The sequence below is a fragment of the Micropterus salmoides genome, unplaced genomic scaffold (genome assembly GCF_014851395.1).
Source record: "Micropterus salmoides isolate LMB-PRFRI ecotype aquatic unplaced genomic scaffold, ASM1485139v1 Ms_hic_scaffold_19, whole genome shotgun sequence".
Taxonomy (NCBI): domain Eukaryota; kingdom Metazoa; phylum Chordata; class Actinopteri; order Centrarchiformes; family Centrarchidae; genus Micropterus; species Micropterus salmoides.
Window position 1 is genome coordinate 29,007,618 of NW_024041039.1, and position 22,666 is coordinate 29,030,283.

The 22,666-nt window shown below is 40.2% G+C and overlaps 1 protein-coding gene across 1 annotated transcript in view; it reads left to right on the plus strand.

The window, feature by feature from the left end:
* The first annotated feature begins 1,509 nt into the window (after positions 1-1,509).
* The window catches only part of LOC119910947 (neurexin-3a-like), a 214,598-nt gene continuing 193,441 nt past the window's right edge, over positions 1,510-22,666 (plus strand). The window contains exons 1-4 of the mRNA XM_038729815.1: positions 1,510-2,322; positions 12,032-12,049; positions 13,331-13,357; positions 16,989-17,000. Of these exons, the coding sequence (XP_038585743.1) occupies positions 1,641-2,322; positions 12,032-12,049; positions 13,331-13,357; positions 16,989-17,000 (739 nt within the window). The 5' untranslated portion in view covers positions 1,510-1,640. The remainder of the gene's footprint in view (positions 2,323-12,031; positions 12,050-13,330; positions 13,358-16,988; positions 17,001-22,666) is intronic.

Sequence of the window (22,666 nt, forward strand, 5' to 3'; positions counted from 1 at the left end):
GACACCGTCACTATGGGGTTTTGGGTAGGTAACTGCTCTAATACTGAGTCCGACGTCGTCTTTGCATACGTGCTCACCGACTCAACATTAAATTTAATCGGGAGTCATTACCACCAATGTGAATAACAATCTTACTATAATACATTCTACTGCTACACATATCCTTAGCTAGCAGCTTTAAATAGGATTCCATGTTGCTCGCACTGGCCCCAGAAGTGCATTTGACTATAGTTGTTGGTGTCATTAACTTGACGTTTTTCAAGATAGAACTGCCCATAAACAGAGTTGGTTTTTCAGCAGGTGTGTCGCTGAGTAGGGTGAAAATGTTAGAAACGTGAACAGGTTGGTAGTGAAACTGTGGGCTTATGGTTAAGGCTATGCCCCCTTCTGACATTTACCCAGGCTCCCTAGTTTCGTGGCTGCTCAGGAGCTGCTGGGAACTGCAAACAGATGAAACATCTGGTCGGTCCGCACTGGCCACTGGGGCAGGCTAACGACAGCAGCTAACGATTGAGTTTCCATGGTGCGTAGCCGCATTTCCAATTCTCTAAGCCTCACCTCCAACGTGACAAATAAACTGCATTTATTACATATACCATAGACGCTAAAGGAGGCAGAGGAATAGGCACCCCGTATCAACAGTAGCATGATAAATCAACAAATGTGTTGATCATGTAGTGATCCTGTCTATACCAGTGGAGCTGGGATGGAGCAGGTTAACAGTTTCAGGGTAGCTTACAAAGAACCTGTCATGTTCATCTCCAGCTCAGACAGCAAAGTTCCCTTGTCAGCTTTTACAGAGGAGCAATAGAAAGCATCCTGACTGGAAACATCACAAACTGGCATGAGAAGTGCATTGCCCAGGACAGGAGGGCTCTACAGCGGGTGATTTTTGTGTGTAGCACAAGGAACTACAAATGTAAACTTGTTATACAACCTTGTGTTGTAAAATTACATTAAATGAAACCTTGAGTACTGATACTTGAGGCTTTTTTTCTCCCAGGTTACCTTCTTCACTTGTCACTAGCTTATTATTTATATTGTCCGCATTCATGTCATGTGCTGCTATCATTGGGTTTAACTGCAGGAAAGCACCCAAAGATGTGTTCGTTTCAGTCAAATTAATTCTGATGTACCCATCATAACTCTTTGCCTCTCTTTTTCTGACAGTGTAGAACTGAGAGGCCAGTGGATCCCTTGTCAACTCCATTTCCCAGCGGACAACATGAAGGAGGAAATTCCACTCACCCTGATATCCAGAGAAGTCCATTCCATCAGACCTTGCACCATGAGTCTTGAAAACATCTGTTCTGAAGTGTAAAAAACATCACCACCTCCTCCTGTCCCCCTCTGTCGGTCTTCTCTGTAACCCATAGGAGGAAAACAACAATTCCTCCATTACTACTGGACATCTTATTGATGTGATTGACCTTAAGACTGTTAACCACAACGACTGTTATCTTGCTACTGCCCTTTTCCCTTTTTAAAAGATATTTTTATGAGAATATTTATCTTAATATACTTCGGTACATATTGTGGACACTGTGGATCCCTGAAATTCCGTGTAACCACCCTAAGATTTCAATCTGATTTGAATTCCCATCAGACACCTTCTTGGATTAATAAATTTTTTTGCAGCTATGGATCTTGTAGGCTTTTCTATCAAGCTGCAAGTGTTCCTCAGCACATGTCTGGGACTGGAATTTTTAGGTATACCAGGTCAGTGGGCACGCTACCTCCGCTGGGACGCCAGCACCCGCGGTGACCTCAGCTTCCAGTTCAAGACAGAGGCCTCTGAGGCGCTGCTGTTGTACTTTGATGATGGAGGCTACTGTGACTTTCTGCAGCTGTCGGTAGTGGAGGGGCGACTGCAGCTGCGTTTCAGCATTGACTGTGCTGAGACGACAGTGGTGTCTGACAGACGGGTGGATGATGGCAGCTGGCATTTTGCCACTCTAAGTAGGTATAACCTGCGCACAGTGCTGGTACTAGATGGCCAGGCCAAAGCAGATGAAGTGCGGCCTCAGCGTCTGTTCATGAAAATAGTCAGCAACCTGTTCCTGGGTGGAGTGCCTCAGGATATCCGCAGCGGTGCGCTCACACTGCCTACCGTGCGAAACATGCAGCCCTTCAGGGCACAATTACAGACCTCAAATATGGCATCTCACAGCCCTGTTCCTGGAAGCCTTAAGGTGCCCCTAGAGTCAGAAGGGTGGTGCACTGTGAACCCATGCGAAAATGGCGGTACGTGTTCAGTGGTGGATGGAGAGCCGGTCTGTGACTGTTCCAAAACAGAATACATGGGCCGCTTCTGCAGTGAAGGTAAAGTATGCATTTAGCCATTTACCTTTTAAAGTTTCTGACAATGCTGTCATTCACCCAGACAGACTTTGGCAGGACTCCAACTGTGAAACACTCACTCACTTCAACTTTGATTTTTGCTCAGTTCTGTTTAAAATTTGTATTTATTGCGTTTCCAACTGAAGCCATTATTCCAAAATTGCCTCACAATCCATTGCTGTTCCTGGGGGCTTGATTTGAATCAAAACAAATTAGAAACGTGGCCAGTAAATCACAGGCCTTGGACCAAAGCCAGTTAAAGCTAATGAAGTACTAAGGGAAATGGCGGGGGGGCATCCAAATAATTTATCGGAAAAAAATGGCTTGACTGAGTGTTCTTTCACATTTGGAGAGCAGAACTCGTCCAGCTTAGACAAAGCATATTTGATTTGGTTGTTTTTCCCTTGTGCGATGATTGAGGTGATTTCACCTGAATTAATTTGTCACCTTATAGGCATGTTAAAGACCAATGTCATGATTTTGAAGTTTTCAGTATTCTTCACAGAACTTGGCTTTTTTAATTCTCTATAAGGATTGTTTTTGCTATTACACCAGGTGTCTTGGCTCTGAGGCAGTTTGACTTTGTGGATTTGCTTGGCTCTCCCAGTGATTGCTATTGTGTTTGTGTGTGTGAGCTGTAAAATCAGAAAGCTAATCTGAGCACGGTTAGCCAGTGAGGTTCAGGTTAATGACATTGGTCCTGCAGGCAGTGATAAGGACGCCTATAGGGAGAATGGGGCCTCCTGAGCCCCCTTTCTTCACCCAATCATGAGATGGCAGGTGTTTTATATCACATCCTTTTGTGCTTACAATTTTGCCAAAGCTGTGTTTCAATCGCTCTACAGCTGGCTGTACCCAGACCAAAATTGATTCCTATTAAAAGAAAAGCCTTTACTCATTCCCTGCCACGCATTTCGTCCCTGCAGGCACTTTCACTTGCTTTATGCTGAAACCTGGATTTCTTTTGATTTGATAAATCTTTAGTGCAGAACATTCTGTGATAATGCCTGTTTTGTTGTGGCAATTGGTGAAGATGCAGTTAGCACATGAAATGCATCGAGACACCTCTGCTTTTGAAAAAAACCCTCGTCATGTACTTCATTATTCACAGTCAGTATACATACTTCAGGCTTCCAGGAGCTGAGGAGTACACAATTGGACTCCTTATGAGATAATCAATGGCACTTAGATGAGAAAGTCACTGAACTCTTTGTTTCCATTTAATGAATTCAGATCAGTGGTAATTTGTTTTAATATGTTGTATGTCTGCAATTTTTGTTTGACTTTTGAGAGCTCTTCCAAACCTCTCACAAATATGGAATTTACATCCCATTTGGGCTGATGCCAAATCCCTGGCACACAAACAAAAGGCAGGGCAATCTGAAATTTAAAGATTAGGTTTTTTATCTATTGCTGCAGGTGTTTCAAATAAAGGAGAGGATGGGGTGGGGCGTGTCTGTGCTTTTCCTCTTCTCTGCGTCTTTGTGGTGGCCAGTCTGCTCTGCTTTTGCTCAGCTGATTGATCGGATGGCATTTAACTGACATGGTGGGCTTCGGGAGTAGAAATGTTTACGCTTCAGTTCCTCTCTTTTAGTTGTCTTTCACTGCAGACACATGAGAACAGCAGAAAACATGCGTAAAGTATTAAAGAAATATTGCAAGCTCAGCCGGTACTTTTGTCACAACATCAGGTAATTAGAGGACTTGCTGCAGCTGCTGGCTGCTGACTGACACACAGAGCAGGATCATCCAAGTCTCTCGGATCCTCTAATCAACTGCTTTGATAAAGTTCATTGTTTTACCTAATGTCAAAGGCTCTTTCTATGCTCTTTGATTAGACAAGGTTAAGGCTTCCAGTTTCACAGCAGTGTGTGTTCTCCAGCTGGTGGTGGTCCCACAGCATGAAGTGAAATTTGGCTGTACTTCAGTCAAACTGTGGTGAAGTTCGTGATATCAGTAGCTGATTTGTCTGGTAGAGGCACAACCCACACTGATGATGATTTATTAGCGCCACTTTTTTTTAGTCTCATTACTGCTGGCTTTGCACATACTGCCCCTGGTTTTCCTGCCAACACTGCTGTGAAACTAAAGGCCTAAAAGTCTAATATTAGGATGGCAGGTTCATTACACCCCATATTATGAAAGTGTTTGACAGAGAGACATACTGATGATTTTGCATAGAATTAATCCTATGGGGACCATGGGATTCATCTATTATGTTCAAGGTATATAAATGTTTCCCCCAGGAAGCTGGTTAGCAGAGCTGGTAAGTGCTGTGGATAAATCTGTGGCCTTTGCCGTGTCATGTAGCACCACTGCTGGTTTCCCCTGACACTTAATAAGCCTACTATTATGCTACATTATAGAATTTTGTTCATAGAAATTCTGACGGCAGAATGGGCGCCACCACTATAAAATGCTGTGGGAGACCAATATGGGTCAAGGGGGAAACTGTGACCTTAGGGCAACCAACATCAGTAGGCACCACCTCACCACCCTCTAGCTCCTCAGCACTGTCATGTGTGACTCAGTAAGGGCAATGGTGACCCTTGTAGGTTGCTTTTCCCAACCTTGATTTACAACCCCCACATTGGGAACCGTTCCCCAGTGTTAATTTCCCTCTGCCTCCTGCAAGGCAGTGATAGGTGAGTGGAAGCAGGGAACTCAAGCAGCCCTGGGAGAATCTTAATTGTTGATTCCTATGGGATAAATAACATGCTTAATGAAGCTGGCTAAGGTGAACTGGTGAAGTACCTGCTTTTTTGAATACATCAGGGAGAGAATATGACATGACTAAAAGTCTGCAAAACATGAACTGTATTGATGAAAGGTGTATTTACATGGTTTTAAAATGATTTTGAGATACTGAGAAAAAGTCACATTGTTTCAGTTGTTAAATATTTAAAATACAAACTGTAAACACAAAGTGAAAAATATCCCATAAGTCTGTGAATGATGTGGAGGAAGGAAAACTGCTGTACAGAATCTTGTTCTATGTTTTCTGTGACACAGTGTCTCTCTGTATTTACCTGGTGCTATTTTATTCTGAACTAAAAAATGTAGGCACTATATTATGTAAATTCACATGTTAGAATTCAAATATCAAATCCAAATATAAAATAAGGGCAAAAAATGTAAGTCAGATTCTCAAAGGATAACACTGATTAGGGGTGGAATCACCTATACAGTACCACTTCCATCAGTACAACAACATATTTATGTTGTACCATTCTCTGATTTCTCTCTTTTTAAAACTAATATATTCCAAAGTCATACACGCATGAGAGAGAACTATTAAGATCAGATTTAGAAAATGGATATCAGAATTATTTTTTTCACTAGGCTCTCAGGGCTTCCATAGTTTGCTTCGGTTTTCTGTAACTTTTTGTTTCCAACATTAAGTCCTTCAAATTAAACAACAAAATACACTGGTTATCCATGCCCTTTGCTAGAGGTCTGCCAACATCAGAGGATGTCACACTGCGCTAAATGTCAGGCTCAAACAGGAATCAACCCACAATCTCCCAGGTCTTTCCACATTATGACTTAAAAGCTCATGAACACACTCCAAGATCAATCCTGTCGGGCAAATTTATTTTTCTAAAAGTAGTAAAATTTAAGTATACAAATACTGCAAATACTGGAATGGACAATAAGATACTCACCATATGTATGAGTTATTGTAAAATGTATACTTGATGAAGACCTTGAAGGTTAAAACACTGCAATTTTTGTGAACTATTTTCCCTTTGTATGCCACGGCTCCCACACAGTGGTAGGACAAATAACACCCTTCTCATATGCTTATGTTCCATGACATGTTGAGAAACATGCAGGTGGCCACTTCTGACCTGTGGCCACATGTTGGAACAGCCGTGATGTGCCCATACACTTCATTATGCTAAAATAGGAAGGTATGTTGAAGGAGAAGTACCTTGCAGACCTCAGTCGTTTTTAGTGAATTTTTCCTCCCCGCAAAATCAACCAGTGGATTTCTGCAAATCCTGTTTTTTGTCAATCTAAAGAGTTTAAACCTTCCATAGGTTCCAGCTGTTTAAATACCCGTAGAGAAAGTACTGTATGCATACTGCTGTGCCAGTTTATCAATATCCGATTAAGACCAGTGCAAACAAGACTGTGAACTCCTGCTTTCTTTAATTAATGATTAATTGATTGAGTCAGAGGGAGTGAAAAACTAGCAGAATTGCTGAGTCTGATGAGTAGAATTGATGATGTTAGAGAGAGCCAGTGAAAAAGCTCCAGATCAGGCTGCTTCCCTTGAGCAACTAACAGGGCTGGCGTCATTTGTACGCTTAGGATTAAAGAAGTAGTAATACGTTTGTCAACCTGTTCTCACTCCCTGACTCGTCACATCGACGCATAATCAATACCCATCGGCATCAGTTTGTTACGCATAGGGGATCCCTATAACTTCATAGTTCAGTGCAGTGGGGGAAGCCCTGTAGCGTCAGTTTTTGACGGGAATATATTTAACACAAAAGACTGAGTAAGGAGGTGGTTGGGGTTGATGGAGGGCCAGAACCCCGACTTTAAACCAGGAGACCAGGGTTCGTGTCCTGTGTGAAACAAATAGTCAGCATTAAATATTTTTATTGTAGTTATGAGAGTTACGTAAATTGCGTAAGTTACGCAAGTGTTAACTGACCTACATATTTTAACCCAAACCATGATCTTTTCCTAACCCTAACCAAGTACTTGTTGTGCCTAAACCTCACCAAATTGCAACGTTTCACGACTTTAATAACGTGAATTTTGGCGATGTTTTGAAATGCTAGCAGTCTAACCAGGCACATTTATTGTTGCTAACTTTACCGGGACGTTGCATATTTGTTGTTGCTAAGAGTTGCTAACTTGACCGTGAAGCCTTAAACGTCTAAAAATGACGCAAAAGGGGTACCCAGGGCGTTGCAAAGCAGTGCCAAAGGTCATTAACCAAGCGTCAATTTGTGATGAGTCTGGAGTGAGAATGTGTTGCATTTGCTGGGGACAAACCTCCTATTCATACATACAAGATCATTTTTGTTTAACCAGAAACGGTCGCTGTATTGCCTCGTCAAAGCCACCAGACTCCCTTGTCAAAACCCATAATTTTACCTCGCTGCCTCGATCTCTTAGTGGTTTTAATCTTTTAAAACCCCAAAGTCTCACAATAACACAAATAAAAATACCCCATCAAAATCACACGAACACAAAAAATAACAGACTGAGAGAGCAGCAGAGTAAAATGACTTTTAATCACTGGAGTTTGGTGGCTTTGAACGAGAGCAATATAACGACGGTTTCTGGTTAAACTTTAAAGAAACAAGGATCCTTTCCATAATGTTGTCAGACACAATAACATTCGGAGCCTGTCAGTGGCAAAAACAAGCACTTTAGTGGACATACTTTTTCTGCTGCCTACCGCCTGCTGTACCTTCAATGCTAGACCAGTTTTAGAAAATTTTGTCCCAATAAGTCACATAGACACTAAATTGATGTGACCAAATGGAGACAAACACAAAGGGTAATAATGGGGAAGCACATTTAAAGAAAGCAACGAGCCAGAACTACTCAGTAATATAATAGTAATATGTTGTAACAATATGGCAACTGTCAAACAATATACAAGTTCAATATTTGGATAGAAATATGGTGGTATATGGAAACAGGGTGACATTAATGGTATAATAACCTGATAATGATAAAGTAATATAGGTTGGCTTTTTTGCAATGAAAATGAACGCCATGAAAATACTTGGAAGTGAAACTCTGTACAGTATCACCTTACAACCAAAAGGAATGTTTGATTATTTTTATGATCATTGATTATTATTACATTATAATATAGTAATTATCAATTTTAAGTGTAGCGCAGTGACTTGTTACCTGGAAATACTTGTTAGCTTTTATATAATAACTATGAGTCAGAGCGGCAAAATGCTAAACTACCTTATTTTTCATTTGAATTTCATGGTAATATTCTCTACTTGCAGAGTGTAGTGTGACATATATTAATTTACGAACTGCACATCTATTTACTTCCTGTCAACTCAACATTACAGTTCACTTTTCACATTCAGGCTTTGTGCGTATTTACCGTTCTCTTTTGTATATAGTGTTTTAATAATTCTTTTAATGTGTTTATTACCCTTTGTGTTTGCCCCTTTATTATCCTGTTAAATATCAGTCTAATATTAACTGATACACCCATTGTTACTACTAAGCTATTTCCTAGCAATTACTTTCATAATTACAGAATATCTCTTAATTATGACCTCTTTAGTATCAAACTATTCCTCCACTATTACCATGTTATTACAGAGCTGTAAAGTGCTACCAAATTATGCTTTCTTTAGGCCAAACTATCTGAATCTAGACAGATATGTTGCACAGTTCACAATCAATAAGTCTCCCACTGAAAACTGTTTCATCAAATCACTATTGAGAAATAAATCTATTCTCTGATCTTACAGCACTGTGGTTAAGATTTGGTTTAGGGAAAGATCATGGTTTGGGTTAAAATAAGTACTTAGTTAAACTTAAGGAAACATCATGGACCCTTGCACCACTACAAATTACACAGATTAACAATTCTTGATTACAATGTTTTGCTAACCAGTTAGATAGAAATGTTTTTATGTGATTGCTACATGTACCTCCAGTAAAGAATTGTTACATTGCTAGTTAATAGGAACAAATATTGTGTAATAGGAATCTTCCTTTAAAAAAAATACACGAAACCTAGCTTCTCCAACCACGGTGGCTGGACTGATGTAGAAAATAATATGGGTATTTTTTCTTTAGTTCAAAGACACTATAAACTCAGTATTTCACTTTCACAACACCTCTGTTTGTCGTGCAGAAACTAGAAAAAACAACCCCTTTCAGTCTGTCTCAAGTCTCAGCACTATGCTGCTGTCACCCAGCCGACGATCTATCAGCTGTATGCCATTTACACCACAACGTGAGCAGATGGCTTAGCCGCCCTCCCTGACTGTTTCTGCAGCCGCCCGTATGCTCATATCAACGTGAAACATAGCTGCTGGTGAAATCAGTCAGCAAGGAGGTTATAGCTGTTAAAATAATGATTCATATACTGGTTTACCTGCCATGTTAATAACATGTATAAAACAATCTGGTAAGCAGTGATGAAAGAAAGTAGAATTTGAAATGCATATTAATCACTACACTCTCCCAATTTATCCACCACATCATGAATCATCCCTTTAAGTAATCCACTTTGAGCCGTAATCCCTCGCTATCCTTGCCTCACCTTTTGGGTATTGAATTAAAAGAGCGAGTCATACTCTTACCTAGATTATGTGTCCACTGATGAATAAATAAGTTTGTCAAAGCGACGGTGAGTCACCCCAAAGAATGGTGATCTGATTGGATTTTATTTTTAGGGGGAACTTCAGAGGAGAGCTGGAGGATATGTATATTTGCTACATTCATAACACAGGAAAAAAATGTTTCAGAGCCCCCTGATACAGTAATTGCATTGAGTTAAATGCTGGCTAGCTTGCAACTGGGAATTGTACCCGTGAGCATTCGATTGGTTTGTTGACTGGTTGGTACCTTATTAAATACAGTATATGTATGTGTTCGCTTGCCTCTCTCTGTGCATACACACACATCAAAGCCTGATTACTTTGGTGTGTGTGTGAGAGAGTAAGAGATAGAAACAGAGGCACAACACAGGGGCAGTAAATTGCCAAAGGAAATGGGTCAAGATAGAGAACAAAATAATGATGGAGCAGGTGGGAGGGCAAGTGAATACAGCTGATCATCAGGACAGACTGGGCTTTGAATGACGAGTAGGAGAGAGAGCTAGAAGATGAATTTGTTAATCTGATCTCTCCATCTTTTATCTACTCTGCCCCCAGTAATCCCTTCTGTCGTTCTCAGCAAAAATTACAGCATTGGTCATTTTGACAAGCAACTATATGTTCTGGGAGTGAATGTCTATCTGGTGCAACACCTCATAGGGAAAAGGTGGACTGCTGTATTAATATAGTCCTGCCAGCAGTCAACATAGTTTGTTGTAATCTTTCCCAACCATAAACAAGTAATTTTATTTGCCTGAACTGAACCGGACCATAATTATAGCGATTGCACCAAGTTGGAAGCCCTTAAACCTGTATTCTATTGAACGGCCAGCAGAGGGCGACTCTTCTGGTTGCAGAAAGAAGTCTGGCTCCATTAGAAATAATGGCACAATGAGGCTTCTTCTCACCTGATTTATTACCTCATTAAACACTTTCCTGATGAGTTTATGGTCTCAATCCCTAGTTTCATGTCTTCTTCAATACAATATAATGTTCACTATACCATGGCAACCTGGCAATCAGGCTAGAGTGACTCGTACCCACGGCACTGTGTAAATTTAAGCAGCACCGTTGAAAAAGCTTATTAGGAGTTGGCTGTTCACTTTCTCTGGTGAGTACATTTAGTTTTAAGACTAAAGTGTTAAGTGCCCGGTTTAAATATTAAAAAAAATTATAGTTAGGAGTTTTATATTACTTATTTTAACCTTACCTAGCCCTAACTCTAACCTGAACCTTTAAACCAAGTCTAAACCTTCAGTCCTTTTGAAATAATGAAGACCAGCCAAAATGTCCTCACTATAGTGGTTCAAAACTGAAACTGGTTCTCACGAAGAGAACAATACAATCCCACATGTTTGTGTATATCCACGCTGAAAGCCACAATACACCGCTCCTCAAAACAGCCTCCACTATTATTTTGTATGTATGTATATGTGTCTATAAAAATCTCTAATAAATCAACATCTTCAGTAAGGTCGTTGAGGAACTGAAGCTTTAACAAGACATGCGTGCACATCACCCAGCCTTGCTTTCCCACATGACCATTTGATCAACTCTCTTCATGTTGGAGCAAAGCTGACACACGTTTTTTTGACCCCAGACAATTTATCTAGTGCCACCCTCAGGTCAAAATGTCCACTTGTCTACCACTTTAAATATGACAAAAGCGATATAAAATGTGGTCAGATTTTCCTACCGTTGTGTTGTGGAGATTCATTGTTTCCAGGGGAATCCTGGATGTTTGATGTTGGCCCCATGGCTTTAACAATCTTTATCCTTTTGCTCCATTACCACTGTGACTCTAAGAAAAGCAAAATCATCAGTATGGTCTCAACACTTTGGACAACATTTCAGACTCTAGGGACTGGAATGCAGACCTTTTAAATCTGTAGGTTTGTTCTTTCAGTCCTTGAACTTTGTCCACAAATGTCAGAAATCACTTAAAGGTTGAACTTTATTTTATCTTTAGTTTTTTTTTGTTAACTTTATGTTTTGATTACTATGATTTAGCAAAAGTCCTGCAAATATTGATGAAATGAATTAACATGGCTGTACTGAAAGATACCAAAAATATTAAAGTGTGCTTCTCACTAGTGTGTTTATACATGCAGGGAAGAAATGTCTTTTTCTTCACGCTGGATATTTCTGTCTGAATTTCATCTAATGGGACGGAATGATGGTTTAACTTGTCATTGCTGAAACCTTCTGCATTGTAAAGAACATACACATGGCTGTGCCCACTGCCAGCCCTTTGTATGTACAATTTGTTGTGAAATTATTGCATGACAGTCAACATGCAAGTAAGAAGAGTGTTTCTAATGCTGGCTTTGTTTGCTTGTTTTCTCTGTCTCCCTCTATTTCAGAGGTCAACAATATGCCAGGTGAGTTAAAATGGGGAAAAAATAAAACACAATGTAAATATATGGCAATTATTTGTATAGCTGCAGATTTCAGACAGGTTAGGGCAATACAAACATAGTATGGGCTTGTTGATTCTGCACTGTCAGACTACCGTGAACCACTCCAGCTTAAAAGGTAGACTCCCTGCTACATCAGGGTTTAACAGAATGACACACTAGACTGACTGGGCAAGGAAACAGTACTTACCTGGAAAGAAAATGTACCTGGAAAGTGATTATTAAAGCTTATTTTACAAATTTATTATTTTATAAATTTAAAAGTTATTATAGATTATTATTCAAATGGATAGAATTCACCCATTCGCACTGGATATATTGAAAGAATCTGCAAAAGAAAATGCAAACGAATGCATGTTTTCACCCACAAGATTACTTAATTGAAAGAGCTTGAATCACTGGAAGACATTGTTTCATGTATACATTTGAGGAAGGTTACAATCTCCTTATCGCTCCACACAGATCTGATGTTTTTTTTGGACAGCTTTAACATCTGTTAGAGCTGGAGAACTGATTCAGGTGTAGGTTAAATTATTTTTTTACCCTCCTCTCAATTTACAATAAGATATAATAAATTACTTTGTAAATCAAATCACTACAAGATCATTGTTAAAGCGACTGTAATTGATATTTTCTTAATAACAATGTCTCAAATGACAATGTGAAGTGGGTTGCTTGTCGTGTTGACCCTACAGAGAACGACCACCTGAATCTGCTGTTCCTTCGGACTTTATGGAGCATCATGAGTTTAAACTGTTCACTCATGGCTCTCGTGGCGTCGTTTTTGGTCACAGCAGACCGCTGAAAAAGCTGTCCCACTGTACACGACCTCACCAGGACCAAACAGCAGACAGAGATTAGCTGGTGAACATAGTGGATCTTTTAGCAGTTAAAAAGTCAGATAGGAGATGGTAGAGACCTAAAACAAAGAGTCTATTTTGGTCAGAAATATGACTCCATATTCATGAATTTGTTGCTCTGTGTCATATCAATTGCTGCAGGTTTAGGTCCATACAGCAGGTCAGTGATTGTGAGGTCTGTGAGGCTATCACTTCTACAGACATGCTGGAATTCCTTATGAAGAAGCCTCCTGCTCAGCCATAGGAAACTTGTGTCACCTGTTTGTGTGTTCTGATGTCATGCTTTCCCTCTTGGGGAAAAATATGTATCATCACAATACTAAAGAGTATTGAAACTAAGTGTTCTCTTTCACTATTTCCCTTCCTTCTCTTTTATCTTATCAAGGCCTTGCACATATGATGGCAGAACAAGGTATGCTTTTCCTTTCCTCTTTTCTATCATATCTTGGTTTTGTTTGTGATTCTAGTTTGGAGCAGCATGTTTTGGTGTTGGTGTGGAATGTATATGCAAGTGCATGGTTCTATATACATTGTCAAATACGTGATTTTATTATTCTTATATATATTATGTTATATACTGCCCTACGAAGCCAAACACATTAACTACACATTTGGTCAAAACACTGTTGCAAAGACTGCCATCTGCTATTTGTTGTATTTAAAAAAAAAATATCAAAACAATTATATAATTATATGCTCCCTGGCAGCATTCCCCACTCGATCCCTCGTCCCGTTCCTGAAAACCTCCTCCTCCCGGCGGTCCAAAGCTCCTGTGCTGGTGTTGTAATCAAACAGTAACACTCCCCCTCTGCTACTCTGAGCTCCAAGTCTGGGTAGAATAGTAGGACCGACAACTGAGCTAACTAGCAAACGGCAGCTAGAGTTAGCAGCAGTACGTTCCAGTAAGTGACTTCTGTGTTACAAGAGAAAAGGTCCGTGTTGCAACAATCTCCTGATACCTTCGTCCCGGTGACAAGGCGCAGCTCCCGAATGGAGTTTGAGGTGGTGTTGTGTTTTTTCTGCACTCTTCTCACTGACATACGGTTTACTCGACTATTAGGGGGCAGCCCTTTTACATATAGAAGTATGTACATTCCAAGGAAACAAAATGTAAAATTAGCAGGAAAGTCATACTATAGTAACTGTAGTCCTTAATCGTTGGCCTCAAGAAGAGAGCTATTTTAAGTTAAAGCTACCTAGTGAGATAGCTACAACTCACTGTTTTTCCCAGTTTATTCTAATTGAAAAAGATATTTTAATCAACAAACATCATGGTTATTTATTTTAAACAAACAGGTAGCAGCCTACCTAAATGTAGTTCTGATGGAGAATAATTAGCATCTCCTTACAGTATTGTTAAAAGGTAAGAAGCCAAGCCTAATTTAGCAGAGCAACATGCCGCTTTAGCCTCTGGCACAAATGGAATTCACACGATTTAGAAGATTAAGTGTCACAGTAATCTTATACCAGTCTTGATGTTGTAATTCTAACCAACCAATAAACTAAAACTAATTGCATTCTACTTTAAACCTTTATTTAGGCTACACAAACAGTCCACTCACTTAACGAGGCTGCCGATGAGTTAAAAGAAATATGACTTGTTGTAAATGACATAAGCTGAAAGATTTACTTAATAAAACAGTGTGTTATTTTTTACAAAAATATCATCATTTTAAATGTAATCTGTCCTCCTGGAAATTACTCTGCATGCAAGTAGCCTATTAATTGATTGATTGCACCGTTTATAAATGAGACCCCTGATGGAGACAGTGATGCAGAGGGCTTGGGATGAGTGTGTGGCTGCAGGAAGGGATTAACAGGCAAACTGTGAGAGTAAGGGTCCAATGGTCAAAATAATGAATTTTTTTTTCATAAAAATTAATCCAAGTTGTGAACTTCATTCATAATTGAAATGAATGATTCATAATTGATGTTATTCGCCTAATTTTTATACTATTAACATTCATGGTTTAAATGAACAATTTGATAGTATTTCCCATCTATGCTGCGCTAGAGTTTTGTGCGAAAGGTAAAAGACCTGTCCCATATAGACACCTGTCCCAAATTAAGGCAGGTTTAGTTCAGTTATTGAAGAAAATAAAAGCCTCGGCTATTAATTTTTTACGTTTTAACAGAGTTTTTCTCTATACATGAGAAACATTTTGTTCTGAATCTCCTGAATATCTCAAAGTAACGTGTTCTGCAAAATGAGAAATAAAATAAGGATTTCAATGACAATGTGAAATGTCACAATTACATTTCTATTCCAAAGCTACGGACTGACTGCGCCTTTTTAAATGTCATGTGCCCGCCCAGCATGTTCAGCATAAACTACAGATTGTTTTAATGTTCGGCAAGTAAAACTGCATCATGCGCATATTTAACTCTCAAACTAGAAGCTGTCATTTGAATAGCATAAATGGACAACAATGTTAGAGACAAAACATCTTCTTTCTTTACACCAATTTTTTGTGATTCATAAACCTGAACATGGGGAATAGGTACTTGATTAAGAGCCTTAACAGTAGTTGAATGTGTGTTACGCCCCCACCCTGTCATGCAGACTCTGTGTGGACTGTCTTCAGACTTCCAGCTCCCAGTGAGTGAAGCTAATTAGCTACAGATACAGACAGATGAGGTACAGTTCACGTTAGCGGTTTAGCAGAAAGTAAAGCTATCCATCAAGGTCTTATGTCCATCGAGATGCTTTGTAAAGCCTCTGTTGGTGTTTGGGGGCTGTGTTCAGTCCTGTTCATGCCGCGTTTACTGGGAGGCTGATGAGTGCGGTTTTGTTGCTCGCTCACCCGGATCCGGCTTCCACCGCTTTGAGGCAGAGCAGCAGGGCGACATCAGAGAGAAGAACAGAAAATGTTTTCTCCATCAAATATGATCCATCTTCACCAAAGTCAGTGAATAAAGTTGTGTATATGCACAGTAATCAGTGGAGCCCGGTTGGCCCCCAGAAACACTGCAGCCTCATAAAAATTGAGAAAGCTTTTCATTGGACACGAAATTAATAAACGCTCCCCAGTGCAGGATGAGTCATCAACATTTTAAAATAACTTTCCAGGAAATGACTAACTCTAAAATATCATCAAGAATACTTACTGTGGAATAATACTGATGGGACAGGTTGTGGCATATTGGTGACGTACAGTGCAGGGCATATCATATAAAACATTTAAAACATCTATTTGGATTTAATGGTAATGGGAGATTTTATTATTGTATGTTTCTTTAAAAATACACTAAGCAGACAACGCATCTTTGATACTCTCTTGTCTTTATGTATTTGGTATTGAAGTAATCCAAAAGTAACTAAAAGCAATCAGGTGACATTACTTTGATATTGTGGTATCTGGATTACATTACTGATCATATTTTGAATAAGTAATTAGTAATTACCTGTAATACGTTTTTAAACTAACCCTCCCAACCCTGATTAGCACTAATACAATCAATTTGGCTAATTTAAAATGAGCTATACACAACATAAATCAAATATAGGACATTAATAATTTAATATAAAGATTAAAAAATAGACAAATGAACACAAGGCAAAATGGGTACATTTAAATTATCAAATGTAAATATTCAAAATAAAGATTATTTCTAAAAACCAAACTACATAGGTATACATTGTCATCTTTTCTGAATTTCTGAAGATTATTCAAATCCAGAATTCACAAAATGAAGGCATTACAAAGTGCATGTCAATCTGGCCAGCCTGAAAACTTTAAACCCTTTTTTTAATTACAACTTGACCATTTATGTAATTAGCGCTCACTGTCTTTGTAGGGCAATGTTGTTGTGACATTGAGAGGTTCTACCTGATTTCGTTGCATGTTTTAAGTGTTTTGTGATGTGCAATTGCATTATTGTTGCTTTTGTACATTCATTTATCCTCATGTATTCATATATACATTGATATGTTTGGTGTCTGCTAGAAATTGATTTTATGTCTCTTCTTCTTCTTCCTCCCTGTCCGGGCTCTTTCGGCTATGGATCCTCTGTTCTCTCTCCGCCTCCTCCTGCTCTTCTAGCTAAAAGCAAAGGTACAGCTTTTTCGAAATCTTTCCTTTTCCGCCTCTATGAAAAGCAACGCTTGCTCTGTGAGTGTTTTGAGAGCAGTGCAATGTAATGTGTTTGATGCTCTAATGTGTTTGTCTGTGTTCAGTGTTTCTTCTGTAATGGTTTCTCATCGAGGGTGCTTGGATTGAGCAAGTAATTAAGCCAACCTTAATTGAAGGAGAAGAAAAGAGAGTGTGTCGCTTTGTGTTTTCTTACAGTTTGTGTGTATTGTAATTTGTTAGACTGCTGCACACACTCAAGGACTCAGACATTTTTATGATGCAAGTGAACATTGGTCACTGTGGATCAGTTTTCACAAGAACAAGCCTCTCTACACTCTTTCTCTGTAAACCAGAGAAAGAGGTTTCTACTCATTGCTGATGTTTACATAAGCTGAGTTCAAATGACAGCATTTATAATTCATCCTTACTACTGGTGTCGACAGGATATGATTTATTTTGGCAGAAGAACTGACAGGCATTGTGTATAATCATTTTAACTAAAGCAATGGTCACACCTAACCTTTTTGTTGCGGGAAAAACTCTTGTTTGGTTCATCTGTGCTGGTTAGAATGCTGCCAATCAAATAAATCTAGCCCTAAGACTGCTACACTAATCACCAGACGCTGGCTGGCCATCGGGACGTTGTGGGCTGGTCTTATGAGGGCCGGCTTTTATACAGCCTATATAGCCTAAAGATATTCAAAAAGTCATCTTAGCTGCAGCAACATGGCTGGTGTAATCTGTAATAGCAGGTTCAGGTTACAAATGAAACTGAAAGAATCTAGCACTCCTTAAAAGTATGTAATATGTGCCCCGCACCCAATTGGTCCATGAACTGGGCAGTGGTGCCCAAAGGTTAGAGAAGTGAGCTTGTTACTGGGAGGTTGCTGGTTCAATCCCCAGACCGGTAGGTTAAATCTGGGTGCGGAAAGTAAAACAATCAGTGCTCGCCCTCCCTCATTTATCACAACTGAGGTGCCGTGGCTGTTGGATATAGAAGTTTAGGGAAGACCGGTGTCTGCTGGTGGGAAGATGGTCGGGAACCGATTGGAGTCAAGACTCTGAGTGGGGATCCGTCTCGTCGTGGGTAGATGTACATAGCCTATGAAAGAATTTCAGACAGAAAGGTGTACGTGGGCGTCTTATGTCATTTAGGTCATTGCGGGTGTAAGTAAGGTATGCTGGAGAAGACCAGCAGTCAAGAATTTTAATTATGTGGTCTGGGATTCCTTGCCTGGAAGCGTTGTAACAGAACAAATGCCCAGAGTATAGTTCAGTGGAAATTTTGGATTCGAATAAGATTCGACGAAGGATATGGTGAAACCATAAGCATGTAGCCACTTTCCCCATCTCCGTGACAAACAGAGGGACTTGGAGGAGTCCACGTAGTTGCCTATGGATTCATATGGACTATGAATTGAGAAGTGAGAGGTTGATAGGTTGCGGTATACTGGACTGGTTAGTCTTGTGCATTTGAGGTGGTAAATGAGTGTCAGTGGAATGAATGGAAATATCAGACATGGTAGCGCGTCAACTTGGATGATAGTGAAGGTTGGAGGCAGTAAACTCAGCAGTGCAGAAAGCCAAAGAATGGCAGTTGAAGCATGGATTGTGGGACTTTATCAGCGTATGGAGTCAGATAAATCGCTAGGAGGTCTGAAGTGAAGGACAAGTGTTTTCATAACCACCAAAGTAAGTAGAAGGGGCTGTGTCTGTGAAGAGCTGAACGCTTTGGGCTTCGTGACGTGGTCATCCTCGAGGAAGGAAATGCCATTCCAGTAATATTTCCTAGTGGCTATGCTAATAGGACTGATTGTGAATGTAGAGAAAGGTGGGCTGGAAAATGGGCTGATCCTGAATGTTTCTCTGACTTCTTTAGCCAGCAGTTTATTGACTGTGTCAGAGTTGGTGATGGCTTATTGAAAGTTGTGGCATGTGTAATAGGAATCTGGTATGATCGAGGTGGGAGGAGGTGATGAGGCCCAAGCAGATGGGATAGGAAAAGTAGCAACTAGGGAAGATGAAAGGATGCTGGGAGGGCTGAAATTATGTGCTCAGGTTGTTAATGAAGCTTGAGAAATAGAGAGCCAGGTAGTATCAAACCCTGAACCACCTCAATCTCTTTCTCATGAATTCTCTGAGAGGGCTGATGTGGGGTAACTCAGCTTCTTTGACCGTGGGACTGCCGTGACGTCATTGGCGTTGCCCTGGAACCGGCGCTGGTGACGCAGAACTGCTGATGAAGCTCGGTGAAAGGCTAAAAAGAATTGCATTTTGACTTAAAAGTAGTTTCAAAGACTTTTAATTTCTCCAAGTTGACTCAAAGCCAGCTTTGATAAAAATCACCATAAAATTTTCAAGGTGTGAAAGTGATGTATGTGTGTGTTGAATTCAAACGTTATTTCAGACTCACAAGAGAGTGATAAAAATATATATGGAGAGGGCAAAACAATTCCACACCTCCTACACTTCTTCTCAACTCTTTAGGCATCCTCTCACTTTCCAGCATTGTGTTAAACAATCCAGTTAAAAACTCCACTGCCATCTCTCCCAAACATCTCCATGCCTCCACAGGTACGTCATCTGGACTCAACCCGCCTTTCCACTCTTTATCCTCCTCATTGCTGCCGTCATTACACCCTTGCTAATCCACCGCACTTCCTGATTCACTATTCCCACATCATCCATCTTTTTCTCGTCTGAGTAATCGGTACAAGTCCTTTTCTTCTTCCTTAGTGTCCAGTATCTCACACAACTCGCCATACACCGTGCTTAGCCGTTGCCACCTCTCTTTGCCTAATGCTGCATCTCCTTGTACTCCTGTCTACTTTCTTCATCTCTCTGACTCACTTGCCAAACTCTGTTGTTTACTTTCCTGTATTTCGTCATTCCACCACCAAGTTTCCTTGTCTTCTTTACTCTATACCTGTCTTAACTCCTTCCTGAACTCCGCTCAACAGTCTTCTTTCTTCAACTTCCACCATCTGGTCCTTAGCTCTGCCTTCACTCTCCTCCTCTTCTTGCTCTCCAAAGTCATCCTACAGATCACCATCGGGTGCTGCCTAGCTACTTTCTCCCCTGCCACCACCTTGCTGTCTCCAATCTCTTCAGGTGGCCCCTCCTGCATAACACGTAGTCCACCTGTGGTTTCTCCACTCTTATACTTCAACCTTTGCTCCTCCCTCTTCTTGAAATACACTATATTTCCAAAAGTTTTAGGACACCCCTCCGAATCATTAAATTAAGGCGTTCCAATCCCTTCCATGGCCACAGGTGTATAAAATCAAGCGCCTAGGCTGCAGACTGCTTCTACAAACATTTGTGAAAGAATGGGTCGCTCTCAGGAGCTCAGTGAATTCAAGCGTGATAGCTTGCCACCTGTGCAATAAGTCCATTTGTGAAATTTCCTTAGTCAACTGTTAGTGGTCTTATAACAAAGTGGAAGTGACTGGGAACAACAGAAACTCAGCCATGAAGTGGTAGGCCACATAAAATCACAGAGCAGGGTCAGCGCATGATTAGGAGCACAGTGAGCAGAAGTCGCCAGCTTTCTGCAGTCAATAGCTACAGACCTCCAAACGCCGTGTGGCCTTCAGATTAGCTCAAGAACAGTGCGCAGAGAGCTTCATGGAATGGCTTTCCATGGCCGAGCAGCAGCATCCAAGCTTTGCATCACCAAGTGCAAAACGTCAGATGCAGTGGTGTAAAGCACACCGCCAATGGACACTAGAGCAGTGGAGAATGTTCTCTGGAGTGACTGTCTGGCAATCCGATGGACGAGTCTGGGTTTGGCGGTTGCAAGGAGAATGGTACTTTCCTGACTGCTTTGTGGGAAGTGTAAAGTTTGGTGGAGGGGGGGTTATGGTGTGGGATTGTTTTTCAGAAGTTAAAATCAATAACCAAGGCTTCAGTAGTTCAGTAGTAGTTGTTTTTCAGTTTTTAGTTCCAGTGAAAGGAACTGTTAATGATTCAGCATACAAAGACATTTTGGACAATTTCATGCTCCCAACTTTGTGGAAACAGTCTGACTTCAACCCGATAGAACATCTTTGGGATGAATTAGGATGGAGACTGCGAGCCAGGCCTTCTCGTCAAAAATTCCCATGAACACGCTCCTGATTGAAAATGATTTTCTTTCCCTACTCATATTTATTCCTTTTCTTGGTTAGTGTTGAAATAATAAGTTTATATCACATTGTAACCTGAAGAAAAGCTCGACAAATATACTTATAGCTGTCTGTGCTTACTTTTGCGCATATCTCTTACCTGGCTGCACAAACTAACATTACAAGACATACAAAAATAATGTAACAAAGTACATTCATGAAAGTACTTTTCTTGAGTACAAGCTTGAGTTACTTCTAATTTACTTGAGTATTCCAATTGTATGCTACTTTATAATTCTATTCCACTCACTACATTTCTTTTGACAGCAGTAAGTACAAGTTACTTTGCAATTCTAAATCTATAGAAAACATGTGATCAGTTTATAAAATAAGAAGCATTGTTACGGATTAAACTACCAGACAGTATATTATTTACATTAGGACTACTGCTTTTTTATTTTTGGAATAGATACCTGATCAATCCATGATAATGCAGTTAAAGTTAGACCCATATGAACAGTCTAGTTAGAAACACAAGAGTTGGTGTTGCATTGATGAGTGGTGCCATACTGTGCATGATGAACACAAATTGAATCAGCATGAAAACGTGGAATTTACATGTCCTTGTGCATGCTAATGGAAAGAGTTAGCAGCTCCAATACAGAAATATGTCTTGGGTGTTTGCCTTGAGAAGCTGTAATTGGTCGCAGTCTGTAATGGCTTCCCCCATTCACAGAACAAAGCTTGTGTAAGCTCCTGGAGATTCCTCTCCCCTCACCACCTGTCTCTCTTCCTTGTTGCTGTGTCTAATCCCTGAGCGAGATGGTAGACATTATTAGGCATCAGGCTCCCTGTCGCCTCCTGTTAGGCAGACAAGAGGCTCCATTCTGGCTCTATTTGCATGGCGGATCACTGGTGGCAGGGCGGCAGAGAGAGAGAGAAGGGGATAATAGGAAACTGAAATTTTTCTTTAATTTGTTTCTAAGACTCTCTCCAGACTCTTTCTCTCTCTACTTAAATATTCTTGGACCAGTCACTTTTATGTCATTGCACATACCTGGTAGATGACTTTGTAACGTGAACGGCATATTTGTATTATTTACTGGGTGATTGTCAAGATGGAGGATAAAATTATTCTTGCTGCGATTACTTTACAGAGTTGTAAAATCCTTCCAAATTCAAAACATTGTGCAGCTTTTTTGGCGTCTGAAAAGCCCTAATACTCATTGATGTTACTCAAACCAACATTCCTGGATTGTATATCGCCTTCTAACATGTACCTAAAGCAACAAACAGCCACCAAAGCTGCCCTCTTCATTAAAAAAAATAGTGCTGTTGTGTGTCTGAACACCCGGTAACACCACACCAAGCACACCATTAGTTGTGATCAACAGCCTATCTGACTGTAAGCAGAGCTGTCACACTGACTCATTTCACTTGTCAAACTAACAGACCTGTGTAACGCCCTATTGTATTATATGCAGTCCCCGTTTTCTGTTATAACTGCAGAGATTATCTCTGCTCTTGAATTGACCTCAAATC